This window comes from Pseudopipra pipra, chromosome 6 (assembly GCF_036250125.1).
Source record: "Pseudopipra pipra isolate bDixPip1 chromosome 6, bDixPip1.hap1, whole genome shotgun sequence".
NCBI lineage: Eukaryota > Metazoa > Chordata > Aves > Passeriformes > Pipridae > Pseudopipra > Pseudopipra pipra.
In genome coordinates this window covers 12,711,388-12,728,844 of record NC_087554.1, presented here as the reverse complement: position 1 = coordinate 12,728,844, position 17,457 = coordinate 12,711,388, and the positions used below count along the sequence as shown (strand labels likewise).

The following is a 17,457-nucleotide window of genomic DNA, read 5'->3' as shown; positions in this document are numbered from 1 at the left end:
TCTCTCTCTGTGCTTGCAAAAAACACTTTTTATCTGTGTCCTTCTTTTAATAGTAACAAATCTTGCAACCCTCGGTCACTCAAGCTATCCTTGCTTCTCCCTCTGCTATCAGCACACCCACTTGCATGAATAAGTGTTGTGAAGTTTCATGAGTGAGCACGTTTTGTTTGTGTATCGTTGAACTGGGCCGGAGGCTGATGTTGAATGCATACTGATTTAGTAAGGACTGCAAACAAAAATAATGCTCTGTCACCTTTTATGACCTTTTTTTGCAGCTGACTATATAGTGATGCAGTTTGGCCGCGTGGCTGAGGATGTGTTCACCATGGACTACAACTACCCAATGTGTGCACTTCAAGCCTTTGCAATTGCCCTTTCCAGTTTTGACAGCAAGCTGGCTTGTGAGTAAAGGGGCGTGGGTGAGCATCCTCTCAAAGGAAGCAGTTTGCCATATGATTCCCAATTCCTGCTGGTGTCACTTGCGGTCCATAATAAAAAGGTCAGGGAAAATGCAGTTGTGGAGGACTACTCTATTGCTGAAGAGAAAGTAAAAGGAATCTTCTAAAAATTCAGGACATTCAGGAAATTATATTTTCCTTTTTTTTTTTTTTTTTTCCCTGTCATATTTTTCTGGAAGTGACATCAAGGTTTTGTAAATAGAAGTTCTATCTCATGTCCCTGGTTATGTTATGGATATGTGCCATGATGTACTGTACCGTGGCTCTAGTAGCACCATTACAGTGGTGTCTTTTTTAAATCCAGAAAGGGCGTGAACGCTCGAAAAGTTCCTTTTTACATGTAAGAATTACTCTGAGGCTGCAATCCATACCTCAAGGTTGCATTCCTACATCGACTAATCAGAGCTTCACATCATCCAGCGTTAAAGAAAGATCAGAAAAAAAGATGCACTTTTTTTTTGATTGTGCAAGGATCTCTTGTAGTATAAAGCCAAGTCTGAAGGTTGAAAACCTATACTGGACTGAACTTGATGCATTGCTATTGTACATGTAGTAGGGCATGATGAATTTTAATTGCAGTAGGAGGAAATGGAGAAGTAGAAAGCACAAAACAATGTTGCACAAGTCACTTGAATTCTAAGCTGTTGTTATGTTTTAACATCTACATGCTTTTTAATTTGTTTCAAATGAAAATGTATTTGAAGTACAGAAAAGGGAAAGGGAAACATCTAGATGCCAAGAAAGCATAACTTATGTTGAATTTGGCATTTCGTGTGCTGGGAATTTATATCCTTGTATTTCTCTGGTAATTCAAACACATATTTTGTATGAAGTGATATAAACAGTTGGATAAAGGCTCTCTGCAGCAAATCTTATTATTTTGAACAGGCTGTGTAAAGCTGAGGAAGGTAAATGGAAATATTTTATTAAATTTGTCTGGCCTTTTGAGCTTTTACAATTTGTTGATTGCATTTTTGAACTTTCAGCGACAACCACTTTTCATATTTATTTCCCATTGTAAGAATGCTTGAAATCGATTGAAACTGTGTATGTTGTTCTCTGATGTAAATGTGCCAGCTACTGAGCTAAATCCTTCTAGGCAAATCTAGTGTATACTGCATACAAATGAGACACTGGCAGGACACAGAATACCTTAAAATAGTGTGGAATTTTTGGTTCCTTTTTTCTGATTTATCTGGAATATATGAAAAAATACCGTTTCAAAACACAAGCAAAGAAAAAAACATTCTATTATCTTCTCTCCTGAATATCTCAAAAGCCCAGAGCTGCAACTGAAAGCACACTGTAAAACACCTTTTAAAATAACAGTCTTTCTGCCATTGTTCTGTACAATGTTATCCATAATGGCACACAAAGTAATAGAATTTATTTGTAGTTCATCAGAAGGGTATTGAAATGTGAGTCAAGTGAAGAAGTTGTAGCGTTTTATACTGTGTGGATTCAGGTCCTCCTTTTTACTCTTTATAGACTCTTGCATTGCACAACCAAAGATTATGTAATGCAAAAATGAGATCAAATCACTGTCTCATAGTTGCCAGTCCTTTTTGACTATAAGGGACAGTCCACAAGGCTCTCCTTAAGATTGTGCCATTTAGACTGTATAGTTTCAACTAATAAAAAAAATATACTCTCTTCTTCACCTTTGCCTTCAGGTCTCCTTCCCAGTACATAGATAAGGAAATTTCATGGAAGAGATGAAAATAAGTGATTGCCAGCATTTTTTATAACCTTTTAAACAATCTATGGAGAAGAGTCTGAGTCTGCTGGCTTTGAACAGTGTTTTGTCGATGGACTCAGCCTGTCAAATATTATCTTCAGTTAACAGGAAGGAAGTTCTGCCTTTTTTTTCAAATCTTTTTGCAAGAAGCCTTTCCATGCAATGGTGTAAAATGAAAAGACAGCTTTTATTAGAGAAAAATGAGCAGTCAGTTCCCTCAATGAATGACCAAAGTGTTGAGTCATGAGCTGCAGCCTGATCCTTAGGCTTTGCACTTGGATATTTTTCTCTGTAGCTGGTGGTTTCCCACCATTTCACATCCCTATCTGTCATCTCACTTTAAATTTAACAGAGAAGACCCTTAGGCCTTTGCTTACCTCATATCAGTCTTTAAAAACTAGCTCAAATGACAACCAGAATTTTTTGTTTAGACTACTGCAGAACCAGTCAAGAATTCCCACTGCTGGCATTTAGGTGTGATATGGATTTCAAGAACTCTGCAGCACGGGAACGGTTGAATCTGCATGGCTTTAATTCTGTGCCTTGCCAGTCAGACGCTTTCTTTAAAGCCTGAGAAAGTGGCACCTGACATAGTTTTCTGCTTCCCCCTGTGCACAGCACTGTGTCAAAGGAACTAAGTGTCTTATGGTGCAAATACACAATCTGCTGGCTTTTGTAGTGGAGTTGGTTTAGGAAGGGTTATTTTTAATGCAGATTGTAACAATGGTCTGACTCACATCATGACCCCACTGGGAATTGGCATGAAAGGAAGCTCATGTGCAGTGAACTCCTGCACAAGGGTGAGAACGAGGGGCTGGGGAAAGGCGGCGAGTTCAGCTTCTTGGGATAGTTTTGCTGCCAGCACATTGTGTAACTTCACTCTCACTGCATGTTCTTCCCAGCCAGGTATTTTTTTTAACCTGTAACCATGCCAGGAGGAAAGTGGTGACTCAAATTCCCATCATCTTAGCAGAATTGTATGAGGCCATCAGCCAACGAGCTGCTGAGGAAAAAACTCCCCACCATAAATTGAGGTCACTAGGGGGGGATGTTAACCTGGGACTGAAGAATGAGGAGCTCTCATTAAATCTGGTCTAGTTAGAATAGGATTTGTTCCTAGTGGCCTTTGCCAAAACCCTGATTCCTCACTGTTGTTCAGCAAGGTACTGGGTTCTTTTGATTCACCTGACCTTTACCATCTGCTCTGGAAGCAGGTACTTTTAATGTAAAAACTATATTATTTCTGATGGGCATTTTCTGGTGAACATCTTTACTGCATGTCAACGTGAGGTGATATCACAAGTTTTCCAGCACATCTCTAAATTTTGTTCTCCTAACATGGTAAAGTCTTAGCATAGAGTCATACCTGAAATTACACTGTCCTCAAAAAGTTTGATTTTCTTCCACACCAGTAATAAAATCTTGATACCAGTAAGTATTTTCAGAGATATATGCATACTAAACTAACCAAGGTGTAGTTAGTGGCACACTCATATTAATAACTTCTGCTGGCCCTGCATGTCAATGTGCAACAGGGCATAACCTTGTTTACTCAGCGTGACAAAGAATATAATGGCCCTGAGCTGTGTATTTACTTCACATAGTCCTAGTGAGTGTCTGGATACAGTAGATTTAATATTATTTAAAATCCCAATATTGATGATTTTTTGCATCTGCTGTTGATTTTGGCAGAGCTGTAAACAAATTCCTTGCCTGAATTGCTTATAGGCAAATACTGCATGCTTTAATGAGAGTTCTTAATCTAACTTGTCACTCTGTTTACATCAAACAGTTTCTTCCTGGCCCTTTATCTAATTTTCTTCATCTGTGATGTTCTGTTCCTTCTCATTCCCTTCACAATTCTTTTATCTGTTCTTTAAGGATGTGCAACTCAAAAGTGTTTGACAATATTGCTCAGTGATCTCTCCACAGATGAATAATGCCTTTGGTGCACATTCAGTGATGCTCCTACAATAGAAGCCTTATCAGAGGGATGAATTTGGCCCTTTGGCTTTTCAGAAGAGTGAATTAACACATTAAAAGGTAGCAGATAAAAAAGCTTGCCTAAAATATAATCAGAATTTTTCTCAGTAAACATTCAGTAACTGGAGTTTCCAAACCATTGGTTGCAAATCAATGAGCAGAGCTGTCCACAAACCCGGAGGCAGGCTGTTAGATTCCCTTTGTAGTGCTGCCTTATTTTTCCTTTTTTCAAAAGGTTGAAAGTGATTTTGTGAGCTGAAGTGTGTTGGTTGCCTATAATAGAGTTTGTTTTTTAGAAGCTAGACATCACTCTGCTCCTTTTGTAGGATAATATATGGCACATAAAATAGTAATGTCATAGGCTATTGTTACAAATTCTGATGCTAAGAAATCTGTGAGAATAGTTTTGTAATAATTACTGGGCAAATCTCTGGCTATTCAAGTTCCTTACAATAGTGCTGGAGTTCCCAGCTGGCTGTCCTCATGAGGTACTACAACTGAAGGAGCTGTAGTGAAAAGGGCTCTGTAATAAAATCTGGTGGCTGCACAATCGAAAAACATTATTGTGGAGTCAAATGACACCACTGAGTTTTATCAGTCATGGTGAACCAACGCCATCAATTCAAACTTTGAGGTTTCGCTCCCTTATGATGAACAAAGGAGGGATTTTAAACAAGCAGAGACACCACTGAGTCCCTAAAAGTATTGAGTGTTAGACCTGCTTTTCTGCTATAAAAATCTTACCCCTACCCGAGAGCTACCCATTAAAAAGAAGGAAATCAATCCAGTCCTTAGTATGGAAAATCACTCCCAGTTCTTGTATCTTACATTTTTGTGAATTTTATTATTAAATTTTTAATTTATTAGTGATTTCACATAGGATGCAACAAGGACTGGGAAAAAAGTGTTCTTGCCCTGAAGGAATGATGAGCCTAGACCCCTACTGGAATATTTTGCCTTTGTTTATTTTAATAGGACAGAACAGGGGGTTACCTGGTGTTCCTGGCAGGGAAAGTTTCTCCTAACGTGTGGCAGGTATCAGAGGAAAGATTTTGGGTTTGATCCTGTGGCATCTTAACTATCTGCCCCATTGCTTTCCTAAAACATCATTTTCCAGACTTTCCTGCTTTTAGAGAAGCATGTACTCACGAGTAAATAACTTTGCTTGGCAATTAAGGACAGCACAGCAGTCACCTTTATTAGAATTATGGCCTGATAACTCAGATTTCTCAGAAGGCCTCATTTCGATTACTAGAATAAAATAGTTTTATACACATAAGTCTTGCAATAGAATTAATTTAACTGTAGGTGCAAGCTTCTCTTGTACGTGCTACTTAATGAAAACAGGTTTCTGTTGCTCCTCGTGTACGAAAAGTACCTTCCAGGGTTCTGCTCTGCAAGTGTTTGAAATTAATTATGTAGACACTTTTCAGTTCTTTTTGTTGCTCACCAAGGAGCTAAGAAAAGAATTTGCACAACTCTCTCAATGCTTTGGTATTTTGCTATGAACTATAGCTCAGTAGCTGATACTCACAAATGCCTGTATATTGGATGAAAATGCATTAAAACTTATTTTGTATGTTGTATTTTATTTAACTGCCTAGAAATTATAGATTCCCCTTTTTCAGTAAGGGTATGTTTATCTATACCTTCACTGATGAGAAGACTTGAATTAACTGGCTTTCTTGAAACTGTTTAATGGAACCAGTACTCTGGTTTGCTAGATGGCTTTAGGAAGAGGATACCATTCAGGAAAATTATGCTTACATTTTTGAGAAAAAAAAAACACTTTCCTATTCACGTTATAATTGGATTACACAGTAACACTGGAAGCTTTTCGTGGTTTTATTTAAGTCTGCAATGACCATTTGAAAATTACTCTGGCAAAAGCTTGTTAAGCCCATGAACTGGAACGAAGTCCTACTTGAGAGTAGCAGGTAGTACCTAGCAAGTACCAGTGAATACTCATGCATCTCTTTTGGTGCTTGGGTGCAAAAAAAGCCCTGAAGAGTCCAAATCTGTGTTAAAATCAGCCTAGTCTTTCAGATTGTCCACCAGCTGATAGAACACAGGCCTGGGGATCAGGTCACCTGGCTGGTAATCCCAACTGACTGTCTGACTTTGTGCAAATCTTGGAATGTCTTTGTGCCTCCATTCCAACAAGTTGAATGGAAATACTAGTTTTTAGCCTGCCTATGTCTTTCTCTTTTCTTCTGAGAAGTTTCTCAGGAATATTTTGAGGCTGGTGGATGACAAGTGGTGTTGCCATGCTCAGAACCCTATTAATGCTCACTGAAGGAACCTCAGTAAAAATATGAAGTTTTCTGCCACCTGTGTAGAAACTGAATAGCTAAACAATCTCTTAGGATAAAATCATGATGCTGTTGAATTCTATGGAAATCTTGTCAATGATTTCAGTGAGGCTTCAGTTTTTCTACCTTGTGTCATTTTTAGTTACTGAAAGTGCAGAAAAAACAGTAGGACAAACCATCTGATACACATTTCCTTCTCACACTGATGTGTTGTTTCTTGTGTTTTACTTTGCAGCATCAGTTGTTTTAAAACTATTATTCCTGAACACGTTGCAGAGGTTCAGTTAATGCAACCACCTATTTATGCTTTTATGGAGTAAACCAAGACACTTGGTGATTGTGCTGCAAATTGCATTTTTGTGCTGTTGTTCATTTGTTTTTTTTCACTTGGATGTGACTCAGTTGTTCAAAACTGTTTTTACTGCAGACTTTGACTCTGTCACGTACATCTGATTTTAAAACAATGAGTCTTATCATTTATGACTACTTTTATACTGAAATGGGATGTTTACAATGCAATGTTTCTCACATTTCACCCTGTATCTGTGGCTTCCTACTGAGGCTATCCCAGTTGGCACAATGCCAATAGAAGTGTCAGTAATTTATAAAGTGGACTCTCTCAAAGTACCAGAATGCAATTTATAAACATTTTTATAAATTTTAACATTAAAATCTAGCTGATTTTAATGCTTACAGATTGCGTGACATTTCGGCAAGATTATTTGTTCAAAATTTTCTTTCCTTGTTTTGAAGTTTGAGCTCTCATTTATGATGTAAGCTTCTGATCCTGCAGCTTCATCTGTGCAAGCCAAACAGAGCTTGGCCTGTGCAGATTGCCAGGCTTTGACTGCAGGAATCTGTCAGTGTGATGAGGAACACAGTAAGTGATGAGATTTCTGAAGTCCTAACAAGAGTGCCCTTCCTAATTCTCTCAGGCACTCTGGAACATCACGTAAGAAATCACGTACCTTTCCTATGTTGACTCACCAAATAATAGCAGGAATATTTTCATTCTATTTGAATTTTAAAATTTTTTTTAAAGGCTATGCCTACTGTCTAGGTAAGTGTAACCTTAACAGCATTTAGTCTTGATGTCTTGGAAAACTATATCATAAGATCACTTATTTTGCCGGTGCAGAAAATCTCATCATTACACAAAACCAGAGTATGTTGTGTGGCAGTGGGCTTTGGGCACTGCTCATAGGATAATTAAGCTTGGAAAAGACCTCCAAGATCATCAAGTCCAACCTGTGACGTTCTATTAAGTTCAGTGTTCAAACAAGTTTGTGAGCTCTGGCACCTTGTAACAGGAGGTCTTCATTCCAGTCTGAGAGAGCTGAAGATAACCCAGTTATTACCATCCTGTTCTCTTCCCTAGGGAGAATCTCCTGTCCTTGCTGGCTAGATGTAGAACTGTATTGATCCTGATGTGTCTTTAAACATTACAGCATTTTTTAGCTATTTTAAAAATGTTTTCAAAGATGTGGTTTAAGTTCAAATAAAATAGTCTTTGAAGTAGTTATAGGTGTACCAAGTTGATTTAGTTGAGAGGCAGCTGCCTTTTCCAGCCATTTCCTCAGTTGTTGTATGAGCAGTGCTTGATAGTTCTGCTGGAAAAAACATAACATAGCTATTATAATATGCTTTCCTTGAGTTTTGCCTTATGATTCTGCTGTTTTGTGCACCTCTGCATTTATTTCTGAAGGGCAGTACTTCCAGTGCTGAACACAAATAGAGCAGTGTTTTCTAATAAAGTCTCTGCCTCATTTTCTGCTGTGGAGATTTACATGTGGAGATTTGGTATTTGATACTAAAAATATAAACTTTTCATCCAAGAAAAAAACCAGAATTTCTAGGCAAAGTCACTGACACTTAGTGCTATGTGTCTGGATTGACAGAGGGCTTATTTTTGCCAACCAGGAATCCTATTACTGGCAGAGTAGTGTGTGTATGAAACATCCTATGATACCCTATTGCATACTACATCTGGGACACAGTGTGAGGGCCTATCTTTGATAACAGCCCTCTCTCACCAAAATGGCACAATGTTCCTTTCTGGGGGGCTTTCTGTTGATACTCTTATGCTTGTTGAACTATCTTCCATCTTGGAGCCAATCTGTGATAAATATCAGCCTTAACAAACGTCCCCAAACTAAAAACAGCACTTTGGAAAGGTGCTAGTAAAGCCTCACATAAGTCTGGGAGCAGCAGGTGAGTATTATTATACAGAGTTCTCATTAGGCATTTGAAGTTGCACTGTAATCAAGTTTCATGCAAATTAATTTATGAAGATGCCCCAGAACAAACACAAGGGTCCTGTGCAAGTGTCAGGAACTGAGAAGTTGCTCTGCAAAAAACTTAAATCAAGTCCACTGAGTTTTCCGAGGTAAAGAAAAAAAAAAACAACAATGGGGCTCTATTTCATTTCTAACTGTATTTATTTGTAGATTCAGTGCTTTACAATGTAGGCTAAAAAGATGGATTTTCTGTGTTCTGTTAATTCTAACTTCTGGGTTAAGTAGGACTGCATCAGTGATGTGTACTCCTGATTTGTAGCAGTGTCATCTCAAAAAGCTGATTGTGGAATATGGCTCTTTAACTGTGATAACTCTCAACAGTTACTGAATTCAGTGACACCATGACAAGGTTTTTTGTTGGATTTCTTTTCTTTAAAAAGGAATCACCCCCAACCCCTGTTTTTGAAAGCACTGGTTATTCTGTCTTTTGGACCACATTGCACAAGTCCATGAGGATGAACTCCTATTTGATAGCACTTCAAATACTTTTTTGAAGGTGGTAGATGCTTTTCAGCTTCTTAGTAATCTATGTTACTGCAATTGCCTTGTTTTGTTCTCAGTTCCCTGATTTCCCCACCCCGCCCCCCCCAGTCTATCACTTTCTCTCCTTTCAAAGATGTACAGGTTTTTCCATATGGGGACACTCCAGAACACTGTCAGTAAAACTTCTATAAAGTCAATGTCTGTGAACTAAAGTGTGTTAAATCCCTGTGTATATGTTCCCATTTTGAAATAAGGTGGCCTTCAGTTCAGGTTGTGTAATCCTCCACCCGGGTATTCATCACATTGTGCAGTTCAAGGTCGTTGGTGAATTTTAAAGTGCTGAACAGGTTTCTGACCAAGATATTGGAGAACACATGTAAAGGGATTCACCCTTCTGTACTCTCAGGGTGGCTCTTAGGACTCAGAGTGCCGCATTCCTAACAGTTGGCTCCTTGAATTGCACCTGCCAAGCTCAGCACCTGCACCCTTGAGGCCACGTTTCTGAAGTCCTCTTTTCCTACTGCAGTAGTTTTCAGCACTCCCTGATTTATTGCCACCTGTATGGTGAATTTAAGCTTCCTGACAACAGTGTGCTTTCTTCTTGGGTTTTTGTGGATTTTGGGGTCTGGGGACTGTATGCTGAAAGCAGCTGCTTTACCAGTGCAGCAGAGCTTGATTCTAGGGGCGTGATGTAAATGATGCCAGTATAGCTAGGTTTATTTTTACAGTGCCCATCAGAGGTATGCTTGTTTGTCAGAAAATAATCTTCCTTTCTCTTTTTCTTCTTCATTTATATCTGCCTGGATCTGGAGGATGACAGCCCCTCTTAGCATTCATGCAAGCAGCCACCATATCAGAAAAACACACACAACGGGTTTATTACGGACGGGTTTATCGCTAAGCAGTGCAACTCTTACATGCTTACTGTCACCCTGCCCTGTAACAGTGCATGTTTTTCCCTGTGTGCTGTTTCCTACCTTGTGTGTCTGTCACCAGTCAGAGGACACGGCTGCAAAGACGTGCATGGAAGCTTAGCAAAGAAAATGCTGAACCGAAGCCATTAAAATACAGTTCTCCCAATACTGAAGAAAGAGCTCCTCCTGAAGGCAAAAATTGGGACCTGTGGTTCTTTAAGTTATTTGAAGTTTCCGTGTGTTTGCATTGCATATAAGAAGATAGCACCTTTTTATTACACTTGCACTATTTTGAGTTCTAAGCCCCAAAAAAGGCATCACAGAATCCATGGAATGCAGTTACAGAGAAGCAAACCAAAGTGCAAACAAGCTCCATTTACAGATGTGGAGGAACTCCAGCGTGCAGACGAGGCAATAGGATGTGCTGGGGAATGACAGTAGGGTGATTTTTTGCTGGAGAATTGGCCACACCGCTTGGCATCGCTTAGAGTGAGTCACGGATTTCAGTGGTGGTTGATACACTCTGGTGGTCACTGCCTGTGCTGTGTTATGTTGGTAAGAACTCTGCCCACACCACGTGTTTCTCTCCTGAACAGCCCGATTTATGTGCGTATCTCTTCATGATGACACTTTCACCCATTTGTTTCTCTTTCAGGCCTAATCCCAAGCCTGCTGGTGTAACTGAACATTTCTTTCTAACTTCTCTTGTGTCTCCATAATGCCACGTTTCCGTGTCTGTCCCACAGTCCTGATGTCTTCTTGTCTGTTTTTGTTTAAAAGTGGGCTTAGATGGATTGCAAAAATTGGGCATTACTGGCATGAATACTTCACAAAGCTGGATTTGGAAAGGAGGCCAAAGTTGGCTCTTACACACATCCCATAAAGACTTGTTGACACTCAAAGGGAGATCTAGAATGTCTATTGGTGAAAAAGTTGACCTTTTCCATTAGGACGTGCTGTCAAATTCTGTGATGTCCTTACTGCAACTAAACAGAGCATTTAGAAAAACAAAATGCTGCCCATGATTTAGGGGATAAAATAGTGGATAACTGAACCTGCACAAGAATTAGCAAATCACAGAGGGAGTTTCTCTAAGAAACAAGGTCTGTAAGAAACAAACCTTTTACGGTGGCTCACTGAAAAACATGTATGAAAAAGATAAATATTGGGAGTTTATTAATTTTATTAGTAGTATCTTAAAAGTATAAAAATCTTTTCTTGTGATTGAAACCAACAGTTTATTTCAAATTAAAATCCTGTGCTTGGGGACAGGAAAATCAGGTCATCTGGCAGTTATAAACCATAAAGGGGGCATACATACATGTCCAGTACAGATGGATTCCCAGTATTAGGGGTGGGCTTAATTTATGACTTTCCCAATGTGTTCCAGAGGTAGATGTGCAAATATTTGTGCTGTGCACACACACACACATATAAATATGGATATAGTCTTAAAAAAATTTCTTTGGTGGTATTACTCAGTTTTCTTTCCCTCTGTTCACAGTGACATATAAACCATTATATTAATTTGCCTTGGTGTTAATTATTTCAAATATTTGAAACTTCTATAACAATTTTGAACAAGTGATTTTTTTTTCTGTTGAAAAGATTAAAAAAAATTCTCTCTCATGCTTTCCATGTAAGTGTCTGTACCTTTTACAGAGAGCCATCTGCTCTTCCTTTGAGGTGGCTTTTCAGTGGGATTGATCCGTGCAGTGAGTCAATTTCTACCCTGTGATTACAAGACTGGGGCTTTTGTTTCTCCTTTTTGAACAATTTCTTATATTCAACGGCAAGAAACAAGGGGAAAAGTATCTGTGGGGGATGTTTTGTAATTCGTTGCACCTTTAGGAAATATCTCAGAAACTCAATAGTTTTGAGGTGGTTCATTTCTGAGAGTTCCTAGTAGACACGGAGTTGGTTTTGTACTTTCCAACATCATCTTCATCCAACTAATGACAGTCTGAAAGATCCAGTGTTTGGGAGCAGCTGAAGAAATACCCATTTTAGAATGTGTTGTGACTATATCTGCTTGTAAAGAAAAATAACCTTTGTTTCTGACATGTTTACTTAAACTTCAAGAAGTACAAAATGTGCTACATGAATGTTTCTATCCCCAGAAAATGAAAAAGCAGTTTAATTAGGGGGGTTTTATTTTTTTTTTTTTTATTCCTGCAGTAAACATTTTCTTATTCATCTCTTTGCCTTTCTTAAATAAACCAATGATATACAGTAGAATTTGGATATGTTTAAGTCTAGATTTCCTTTATATTCTATGGGTTTAAAGAGTGGAATATATCAAAATTGACAAAAAATGACTTAATTGTGAGAACTAATATTTAACCAGACATGTTTTGTCATAGTGGCTGTAACACGTTATGCTTGTTTGCACACAAGACTGTCTTGGCCTGTTTCGACTATTCAGGCATCTCCTTTTTGTTCAGACCTATAGAGACTTTTAGATAAACCTGCAAGAATGTGCTTTTACAAATTAAATTTTTTAAAGAAACTCTTTGTTATTCCGGAGTAAATGTATTTATTTACCAGTATGTGCAACGACTGATTTTTGTACTTTCACATAATTTACCCTGTGTATGTCATAGAGGTCCCAGTGTTTGTGAATACAGAACACTGTGCAGAAATATTAAACTTGTTTGAAACAACTAAGTCTTTCCCTACCCAAGGTCAGAAACACCTTGATAAATTATCTACACCGAGTATGGAGTTTATTTAACACAAGGAGTTTCCAGTGCCATTTAAACTGTATTTTTACCTCGAATCCCAACAGGAATGCCTTAGGATGTTATACTATCAGTCCAGATTTTACCAGATCTGTAGTCATTTTTGGTCTGTAAGTTTTTCTTAAACTGTGAGCTCAAAGTCTTGAAGTGAGTACATGCTGTAGAAATACTCCTCTCTCCCATTTCCATGAAGAGGACAGTGAGATTCCTCATGAACACCGGCCGAGCAGAGGCCGCTCGTTTGCTGCCTTGGGTGTCTCTTTCCTGCTGCCTCAGTGCTCTTTGTTGTGAGAGAAACCAATTCTTTCCAGGCCTGGCTGTTGGTAAGAACTGAACTTTTGGCCTACTCATTTCTATCACTTTGTGATTTTGGAATAATTCTGGAAAATGGACAGAAAAACCTAGGGTGCAGTTCAGTTAGGACAAGAGCAAAGAACTCATGCTTAGATAGGAATGATCAGCTACCCAGTATCAAAAATCCCCAAGCTTCAAACCTGTCCAAAGCTGATGGCAAGCAGAAGAAAAGCGTCTGTCCTCCATGTCTCTGATAAAACAGATTCAAAACTGCAATCAGGTTAGACATGAGAAAATTTTCTGAATACAAGGCTTGGGAACCTTGGCACAGACTTTTTATCTGGGAAACTTTCAGTAACAGGAGACTCACAATTTCCTCTGTCAGGAACAATACAGCTTTGGGTAATCTTGCACTTTGGCAGGTGTTTGATCACAACAGGTAGTTACCAGCAGAGGAGGAGTGGTCTCTGTGCACTGTCTAAGATCACTGAGAAAAATGAGAGGTTTCTATTTGCTGTCTAGGAATCTGCCCACCCTGAAAACTGGTGAAGCTCCAAAGCTGAGAAAAATCACTTGACTAGATCAACCTTTCCAGCTGTATTTGTGCATGGGATGCTCAGTCTGTCTGATCTGCTGTTGCATTCATTTGCTTTGAAATACGTGTTTGGTAGAAAACCATTAAAAAACAGGTAATTTTCTAACTTTTACTTGGGTTCTCTTGTCCAGTGTTTGTGATACATGAGGTTAGAAACAGCATTTTTATTAGGATGTGCAAGTAAATATCATTTAAATAGAAGATTATTGCAGTAAATTGTTCTGAGGCCTCAAAGTTAAGCGTAGTTTACTTAGTCAGATGGAAAATTAAAAAATCCAACATATGGACACTAATTGCTAATGCAAAGAGTTAGGTGATAAATTTCTTACATGTTTATCTGTTTTTCACATACTATTTGTTAACTAATGCTCTTTAGAGTATTTTTGGGACCAGCAGTGATCTTACTTTGTACTTTTTTTCTGATCCCATGGAATGCCTGAAATGATCTGTAACCATTATCAAATATCGAAGAAGAACTAAGCCCTTTTAGGGTTTTAACATCTAGTTTTATTAGAATGTTTAGTTTTGGCAACACATATGCTGTTTCTTTTAGCTTTAACAAAAGTATAGCCATTTAATTTGCTAGGTGGGAAACATCATAAGTAGAGGAGCTTTTAATAAGCCTGACTGCTTCCACTGGGTGTCCATCTGAGTGTCTATAACTTTTTTCTGAATTCCCAGGTTTGCTGATGTTCTGACCCATGATTTTGATTTACTTATTTAATAGAAGTTCTTCGAGAATCCTGATTTTGTTCAGATAAGCTCTACTTCAAATTATGAATGTTTTCTGTTAGAACAATTAATAATTATGAAAGCTGGGCACACACATGTGATGGTCCTTTTTTAAAATGCTCACCTAAGTAGACATTTTCGTTTCAGAGGGGGGAAAGCTGAAGCAAAGGGAGAAAAGGAAATGTTATCTAAACAGGAAGAACTCCAGTTTGCAGCCTGCTGTTAAGCTGCTGCACAAGGCATGGCTGGCTGCATTCAGAGAGCACTTACTGGTAGCAGGGGAGGGGCTGCCAAGGCCATCAAGACCTCAGAGCTGAGCTCTTGAGACTCTCTGACACCACACAGCCTACCTGTATTAGTGTCATTCTTTCCTGTTGGTGCTGCAAAGAAATACAAAAGCATTAGCTCTGTCACAGGTGTTAAAAGTGAGTCCTAGCAACTGGCCTCTGTGTTAGTAAAGGAAAACTCATTGGTTTTTCATTTTGTTTTGCTTTTTTTCACTAATGCTGTGAGAGAATTAGTTCTTGACTCACACTCCAGAGCAGTTTGTGTTTGGTGTGTCTGTGGGGACCACGTTACCCGTGCTGAGGGGCTGGAAAAGAAATTCTGGACTTCTGCTTGTCCACCAAAAATTTCAGTAAGGACTGTGGGAGGGTGTAATACAGCAAGGCCAAAACCCAGACAGGAGTTAGGAGTTAGGAATTAAAATTTTATAACTAATTGGGAAGCTTAGTATGTAACACACAAATGAATTGCTCATACAAGGAGAGCATAACTCCCAATGCCAAGTGGAACAGCTCCAAAGGACGTACTGATCGATTCCAGCCCCAGGGGACAACTGAAGTTGTCAGTCCTCACTCCACACCACAGCACGAGGAACTACAAATGCTTCCCACTGCTGTAGTGAGGGTCCTCACTAATTACAGCCAGCTGCCTTCATTAAGCAATAACAATTGTGTGGGTCTTCTCTTGAGGAATACACCTGGTGCAGGTAGTTTGGTGTGTGAGGCCTGACCGGGTGCTCACCCTTTGCCTAACAAAGGGCAAGCCAGACCTGCAGCACTGGTCACCTGGGTGGTGGCTCGTCACCCAGAAACACTGTAGAACCCAATGAACAATGAGAAGACCCCAGACCAAATATCACCATGGGACCAAGAGGCATGTGTAAGGGGCGTGAAGGGCATGTGAGGAGCCCAGGTGCACAGACTGTAAGGGTACAAAAGCCAGGGAATTCCAGAGGCACCCAGCTTGAGCAGTTCTTATGTCCCTGCACCACAATTAAATTACTTAAAGGAACCAGACAGTCTGCTATGGGGAAAGCAGGGTAGAGCTGGTGAGGGAAGCTTGTCTGTGTGAGTGTGGGGTATGCAGGGAGTAAAACAGGGCACTTGCTGGTTCACTGGAACCACCCACTGCAAAGGGGCTTCGGTTTCAGCAGTTAAAGTCTTGGGTGGCAGGAGTGTGACTGCCAGAGTGGCTCCAGAACAGTCAGATGGGAAAGTTTCCTAAACAGTTTGGCAATCCAGATGGCACCCTAGGCCACCATCTTCGGAGTCTCCCTTCTCCAAACATCCAGCTGCTGGCACTGTGTGAGTTCACCCGAGAGCTGTGGAGCAGGGAGGAGCCAAAGGGTGAGTGTTAGAATTCCCTGTGCAGATTTAGTTTAAATTATAAGGGTGGGTTTGACTCTGCCCTGTGGTGAAGCACTTTGCTCAAGATTTTGAAGATCCTGCAGGGGGTTATAATCCCTCAAAGGCACCTGAGTTTCGAGTCCCTCGTCAGGTGTAGGGGGTTAGAGTCCCTTGTAAGGCATGTGTAGAAGGGGAACTCAAGTCTCTTTTTTTCATGTAAAATGGGGGTTTAAGTCCCTCTCAGTGCCTGAAACAATGGGAAATAGACCCAGCACTGCAAAAGGGACACCCTTGGCTGAGGGTTTGCAAAATTGGCAGAAAGCGTCTGGTACAGCAGAGTTATCCAAAGAACACGCAATAGCGCTGTGCCAAGAGGATTGGGCAGCTCTAACCTGGAGTGGCAGCTTGGCAGAATGGTAGCCATCACCAGGAGCTTCTGATCAACACAAATTCACTTTCCTGCAGTGATATCTGGCAGATGGGAGTCCCCAGATTACCTGGATTGTTGGTATGTTTGGAACAATTGCACCTGCCGTGTTGGGACAATGTCGGGGAGGGCAGTCTGTGGGCCAGACCCGTAACTGGGGGATACAGACTGGCTCTGACGGCTGGGTTGGTTGGGCTGGGGTGTGAAGCAGGGCTGGGTGCTGGCTCTGGATGCGGCACAGGCCCTTCCCGTGGGTTTCCCCAGCTGCTGTGAGTGGCATTGCCGTGTCCCCCTACCTACCCCACCCTGTCAGTGCACACCCAGCACCAGGGGCCGGATGTGTGCAGTTCTGTGGAGGTGGCCCTGGCAGACCAGAGAATCCAGCTGTTACGTTAAAGCAAAGTGTCAGGAAGGCCCAAGGTGGGTGCAGGTGCAGTGGGATGCCTGCCCATGGGAAGTGGGTTTATAGCTTGGGGAGCATTGTGGTTCTGGTGATGCCCAGTGAGCACTTGCCAGCCTGTGACAATCCAGGGAGAGGGTGTCAGCCTCACACTCAGCTGCACCTGTACCCACAGCAGGTCTCCAACGTGATCAGCGCATCTCCTACCATTTCCTTGAGAATACTGGGGCACGATTTAAGGGCTTGGCTGAACACAGAGGTGAGGCTGACAGGTATCTTCCACTCGACCAGACTGTTCAAAGCCCCAGCCAACCTGACCTTGAATATTTACAGGGATGGGGCATCCACACCTTCTCTGGGCCACCTGCTACAGTGCCTCCCCAGCCTCATGACCAGAGGCAGTTGCCTCAACCTGCCATGAGCCCTGACTCCTCACCATCTCCTCACCAGGA

General features: G+C 40.5%; 1 protein-coding gene across 11 annotated transcripts in view; it reads left to right on the top strand.

The window, feature by feature from the left end:
• Window positions 1-17,457, top strand: part of TUB (TUB bipartite transcription factor) — a 173,009-nt gene that overhangs the window by 145,914 nt on the left and 9,638 nt on the right. For 6 of the 11 annotated variants that reach the window (XM_064657396.1, XM_064657392.1, XM_064657400.1 and 3 more), the window contains one exon: window positions 276-2,118. In XM_064657396.1, coding sequence (XP_064513466.1) covers window positions 276-409 — 134 coding nt within the window. In that variant the 3' untranslated portion in view covers window positions 410-2,118. Of the gene's footprint in view, window positions 1-275; window positions 2,119-10,083; window positions 12,695-17,457 lie in introns of those variants that run through there. The other 5 variants (XM_064657395.1, XM_064657398.1, XM_064657390.1 and 2 more) reach the window with 2 other exon arrangements.